Below are 6,000 nucleotides of genomic sequence, written 5' to 3' on the forward strand. Positions count from 1 at the left end.
CGGGGGTTTTATGTGGCATCGTGTGTCGGTCGGTGATGTCCTTTCGGTCGGGTTGGCGACTATGGTTTTAGCTGCCACTACCACCGGGTCGGGCCAGCGTGTGCGTTGGAGGCTCGCAGTGGACACTGCGGGCGGCTAATTGGTGATGGTAAGTAAGGTGGAATGATTTATCGGGCACCATAAATATGCTTACGCATGGCCCGCCTTCGTTATGTGCTGATTATTTTGACCCGAGTGGCGAACAATGCGGTGCGCTGCTTTTTGAATAGGCTCGTATTGATTTTTTTTTTTAAATGCGCCACATCATTCGCTGGGGTTAGCATATTAATAGTTATTTATCAGCATTATTAAATTCGTACCTGCGCTTTCATAATCGAACGGAAAACATCGAGTTAGGGGTACTTTTCTGCGAAATTATTCAATGTCTCTGGTATAGGCTAAATACGCTGCCAGACTTTCCGAACTAAATATTTTAGGCCTTACAAAGTAAGTTTCTTATTAAGCAACGCAGGCGACCGTATCTGTTTAAAATGGTTTAAAAAAGTAACTTCGAACTATTTTAAGCTCTATCCGATCCCTGCGAGATGCAAACATAATTTTCGATCCCTAACTCCCTCATTGTCGCATTATTCTGCCTAAGACCTTTCATTGTAAAATACAAATTTTATGGCAACCATTTATATAGTTGGTAGCTTAAATTGTTAATCCGTTAAATATGTTCTAGTTTACTGACTATTTAACTACCTTAATGTCAATCGCCCGATTACCTTTATGGACCATAATGCTTGTCGCTCATCCCATTACGCGCGTCCAACATTTAAGCTCCGTCAGTCCATAAGGTTTTGGGCATTTTAACTTTACTGCGTTCTTTTTTAGGATGCCGTCGTGACATCGTGAACATAAAATACAAATTTGCGTTCAATTCCAGTCAATCAACCAGCCAACGCTTGGAAACCTTCTGGATGTCAGCGAGCAAGAAAGAGAGACAGGATCCGCCAAACAAATTCGTTGAAAAATCACTTCTCCCCGGATCCATTAACACGTGCGTCAAACATGCCACTCAAGGTGTGTGTGTGTGTGCTTGTGTTCCTTAAGACACCAGACGGGCAACATAATCTCACAATGTCGCACTTTGTTTCAGCGAGAAACCTAACACCGGGCCCGAGGCATCAAAAAAATGGGACACGGGAGAAAGGAAAAATATGCCTACAGGGAGTATAGGACGAAAAACAGCCTCCCGCGGAGGGGCCAGCCCCCAAGCACAGGTGCTTCCGAGCCAACGACCGGATCCTAATTCACTTTGGCCCGACCGAGGCACCGTTCGGTGGCTGTAAGTGGAGCAGAGACTGAAAGCTGGCACGGCCACTTTCGGTCCATCTTTTATCTCCGATACTCGCCTCCGTCACCGGAAACTCTCGCCCCCCCCGGGGACCTTCGGTTGGAAATCTTTAGGCAACCGTTTTGGGGGCCCGGTGGGATAGCAGGGATATCGTATTAGGGATCGGATAACTTTACACTCCATAATGAAGCATTTATGCGCAGATTGCACGGCACGGTCTCGCCGATCCGCGGCGGATTTGCCTCTGGTTACGGCGGCGACGGTGCCAAGATTAATGCCTGCTGTGACGGACATATTTTGCAAAGGAAAGGCGAACTTTTGTGTAAGCTGAGCGGAAGATCAAAGTTCCAACGGAGGTGTGTGTGTGTGTGTGCCGGCCGGGGCCGGGAAAGTTCACAACATACAGATTAGTTTTCAACTTTGCAATGGGACAACTTCCGCCCCGCGAGAAAGTGTTCCACCGACCGCGGGGTTTTACAAAAAAAACCGGAACTCCCTCCTTAAGCTCCATTCGGTCGTCTGTGGTATCCTCTAATAGTGGCCACATTTATCACCCGGCCCGCGCCATCGGGAGCCCCTCGCCGGGGATACTAATCGCACCGGAAGGTCCCGCCGAACCCGAAACCCGTGGCCTTGGTGGTTCTGGGCGGTTGGGGTGGGGGCGGCCTCGAGCGACAGGTTCAACCCGTTATTTATATCCGGAACCGAGGCCCGGAAATCGAAAGAAAAATGCCTGATGCCCGGGCACCCTTTCTTCGCCTGCACGATGATCGTCCGATTATGCGACTTCCGGGTCTGGATGCTTCGCTTTTGGGGGGCGTGCGCCCGGAGGAGATTCATCGCGGTCATGCGGTGGCAGATTTATGACCCTCCGGCTCGAAACTACTCGTTCGGTTCCCGCTCCGGCGGTTCGCCGGTCCCCGATTATGCCGGCCGGAAGTTGATGGCAATGATGGGGACCCGGCCCGGCTGCTTACGGGAGAGAACAATCTTTCGAAAAAAGAAACCTAGCATCCTGGCATTGATCCGACGCACGGGCGAATGGTGAAAATTACAATCAATATTAATAGAAAATTTTGTTAGAGTCCCTGCCGCACTCTGTCATCATCGTTGAGATGGCTAGGATTTTATTGCCTCCCGAACGGACCGGCCAGATCACAGACTTGGGCGCCATCTGGCAGAGGTGCTATAATTTCCATCTGATTTGCCCCAATTCAATTACGATTCTCCTTCGGACCGACGGAATATCGATTTGCGCCCCGAAACGGACGAGAAAGATCCCGATCTTCTTCGGCCTGGCCGTGCCGATTAAGGACTTTGGACCGAGCGATCGATACGTACCCCATCCGGGTGGAACCGCGAGGCGGACGGTGTGGCGGGCGAACAAAACTCCTGCAGAACGGTTTGCAGCTTCTTTGTCGAATCTGAAATAGGGAAAGAAGCGAAAAGTAGTAGCCGGTGCCACGTGGAGTGCCAGTCTGGACTGACGGCCACCAGGGGGGGGCGACAACTTACACGAGGCGAGGTCCTGGAGCTGTTGGAATTCGCTCGGCGATAGCTTCTCCCATTTGTGCATGCTGCTGCATGAAGCCATTGCTTGCTGGGGGTTCCTGGAGGGGCCGGTCGGTCGGAGCTCTGTGGAAAAAGGGATAAAGTACAAGTGTCAAACATCGTTGTGAAGGGGATTAGCCAATCGTGAAGCGTCACTCTGTCCGTGACTACAGCTTGGAATGTTGTTCCAGGCGCGCGCGGAACACTTCCTCGCAGAGCAACTTTCCGTGCACTAGAGGTCATTAATAAAACCAGTCATCATCATCTTAAGCATTCCTCCTCACGGAGCGGAGCGCCCGACTCTTCAACGCCGTGCGATGAAGAATGCTAATCCACTACCGTCCAATTCGCGAAAATCAATTCCAAATGCAGACGAATAAATTGCAATCAGACCCCGTCGTCGTCGTCGTCGTCGAGCGAAAGGCAAATATTTGCTACCAGGCCGGCAATGTCTGACACTGACAGGGCTGACGAAGAGCGGTTGGCGAGCACGGGCGCGGTAATCTTTCCAATTGCCTACGAAAGGGAAACTTCTTTGGTGCACCGGAACCCTTCGGTGCTACGGTGCCCTCGTAGGTGTGAGATTGGGGAATTTGGACGTCCTGTGGTACCGAGGACCCGACCAGAGACCAGTCAGCGCTCGCGAGTAATCGATTTATCCTTCAATTTGTGATTGATTGCACCGGCAAAGTTTGGCTTTCCGGGCGTGGTACGATGCAAGCGAAAGGCCATCAAGCTGCGGGGATTGCACAAGGCTCCGGAGTGATGCTTCTGATGGCGCTGAAGTACTGCAGTGTGCGCGATCGAAAGACGACCCGGTTTTCTTCGCCAAGTGCAATCCGGAACCATATCCGCAATGGACCGGGACAATATTAATTTTTGATGACGCCGTTAAACCTCGCTGCGAGCATTGTTTGTTGAGTGCCCGGGACCCGTAATCCCGCAGCCGAAGCAATTCGTGTGGAACTTGAGCCGATGGAAGCGTTCCCTTTTGGACGGTACCTCAACTGTAATAGAGCCGAATTTTGGCCTGCTTGGGAGTGGGCGGATCATTTTGCAATGTTCGAGTGCCTTCCGGGCGCATCACAATGGTTTAATCCTTGCTCCGGTTCCGGTTACCGGAACCGCCCTGCTCGGCATGTTAATAAATCAATACCTCGTCTCGCAGCACACGCGGTGCTGCCGTCCGCTCTGTGTGTGTGTGTGTGTGTGTGTGCGCTGCGCATAATCTGACGTTCCTTGAAAGTCACGCTATTTTTAGACCGCGCGTTATCCATCTTTGGCTGCCCGGCTACGCGCGCTGTCTGTCGGGGGAACGAGGACAGGGGCCTTATCTATTCCTCTCACACGCCGTCGGATCGATTTGGCTAATCCGTCCGAGAGAGGGCGGCCTATTTTGGGACGGTCGGCCGCCGGCTGCGCGGTTGGTTTGTGCGAATGCAAAATTCACCGACTCATCGCCGATCTCCGTTCCGCGATTGATGATAATTCAATTTTCTCCAGCAAGCCCCCGCCCCGAACGTCTTCATTCCCGTCTGGTGGGATTCTTGATATCGTTCGCTTGATTCCGGATCCATGGCGTGGCTCCGGGCTTTGACTCGGATGCACGGAGGAACCCTTCGGAACCCGGCCAGCTGTAACTGACCTCCAAAACGCGGCCAAATGACAAAGTAGCTGCTGCTATTACGCTGAACGTTCGTTCGTTACCGGCGCACCGGGTCTTTTCAGAGAATCGATACGGCCGGATTGGATCCGGATCGAACCAGTCCAGAGACCAGACAACCAGCAGGATTAGCTGCTGGGACGATCTGAGCGCCCTCGTCCGCGTGACGTGGCTAGAATATGATCCGCAAAATGGCCGCCGCCCGCCGAGAGCACGATGATGGGGATGATTGATTTCAGCTCCGGGTCTAGGGCGGTCCCTGTCCGGTGTCCCGTGTGCAATGAATGTTTGCTGTTCATCTTTCGACCACCGAGCACGAAATTGAACATCGTGGTTAACCGTGTACCCGTTGACGGGAAAGCTTCATTTGGCAAAGGGTTGTCCATTCAAAAGAATTACCAGGAACCTAATGGCTGATCCTCGTCATGGATTGGGCACAATGTAGTGGAACTCTTAGTCGCCGTGCGAGATAATAAGCCACTCTGAGTCAATACGGCTCCCTGTGAGCTTCAACTTATGAGTGGACATTTGGCCAATTACAACTGCCTTTAGAGAGCGATCCGATCCGAAAAAATCAACAGTATCCCAACTGGATGTGTTGGCCCTAGCCCTATCGCCGAGCTCCCAGAGATTACCCAGAGGATCCCGCTTCAAACGCTGTCGTTCTAAATCCGGCCACTCCGGCAATCAGGCAAAGCACCCGCAGCACAACATCAAACGTGACCTGCATTTGATCCCGACCCCGACAACCTGAACGGGACGAACGGACGGACGGACGGACAGAAATAAAACGCACACTTCGTTGAGCATTTCGGGACCCGAGCATCGATCCGGCGTTCAACACCGTTGAGAAGTTACATAAATCAAACTGCACAAAGTCGCGGCGGCTGGCCGACTTGGGAGAAAAAAAGGAGAATCTCCCGGAAAGGGAGCGCGCTAAGTTCGGGAGGTGGTTCATGGACTACGTGGACAAACTTGAAGACCCCACCCAGACATGCCGGGACCTGGAATGTTGTGCGAAATGCTACGTGTCCTAGCGTCGTTCTCGGTCCTCAGAGCCCGACGCGTAAGGTGCGCGTCAAGGAAACCCAGTTCGCATTGACGTGGATGGGTCCGAGTGGTCGGATGGTGTTGAATGTAAATGGACGAGAAAATCGAACCATTTTCAGTCTTTCTACACCGGATCGTTTTCTGCCGGACGGCGGTTCCCAAATGGGCGTTGGAAAAATCGTTCACCATTTGATGCTCCCGATGAATGTAATTAAATATTTGGTCCCCAGATGACAGCTGTGGGGAAGTGACTCTCTCTGGGGAGGGAGGATATATTAAAAATCCCTTGGGCAACCGGAGTGGACCAACGAAAGGGTATTAGTTTGGGAGTCACTACGCCACAGCGACGTCGTCCTAATGGGGGTGACGTACCCACGTGAATATCCCGAGCCGAGGC

At 52.2% G+C, this 6,000-nt stretch overlaps 1 protein-coding gene across 1 annotated transcript in view; it reads right to left on the reverse strand.

The window, feature by feature from the left end:
- Positions 1–2,933, reverse strand: part of LOC128266864 (diacylglycerol kinase 1) — a 29,504-nt gene extending 26,571 nt beyond the window's left edge. The window contains exons 1-2 of the mRNA XM_053003654.1: positions 2,855–2,933; positions 2,681–2,763 (exon numbers count right to left, since the gene is read on the reverse strand). Coding sequence (XP_052859614.1) covers positions 2,681–2,763; positions 2,855–2,933 — 162 coding nt within the window. The remainder of the gene's footprint in view (positions 1–2,680; positions 2,764–2,854) is intronic.
- Between the last annotated feature and the right edge of the window lie 3,067 nt (positions 2,934–6,000).

This window comes from Anopheles cruzii, chromosome 2 (genome assembly GCF_943734635.1).
Source record: "Anopheles cruzii chromosome 2, idAnoCruzAS_RS32_06, whole genome shotgun sequence".
Lineage (NCBI taxonomy): Eukaryota > Metazoa > Arthropoda > Insecta > Diptera > Culicidae > Anopheles > Anopheles cruzii.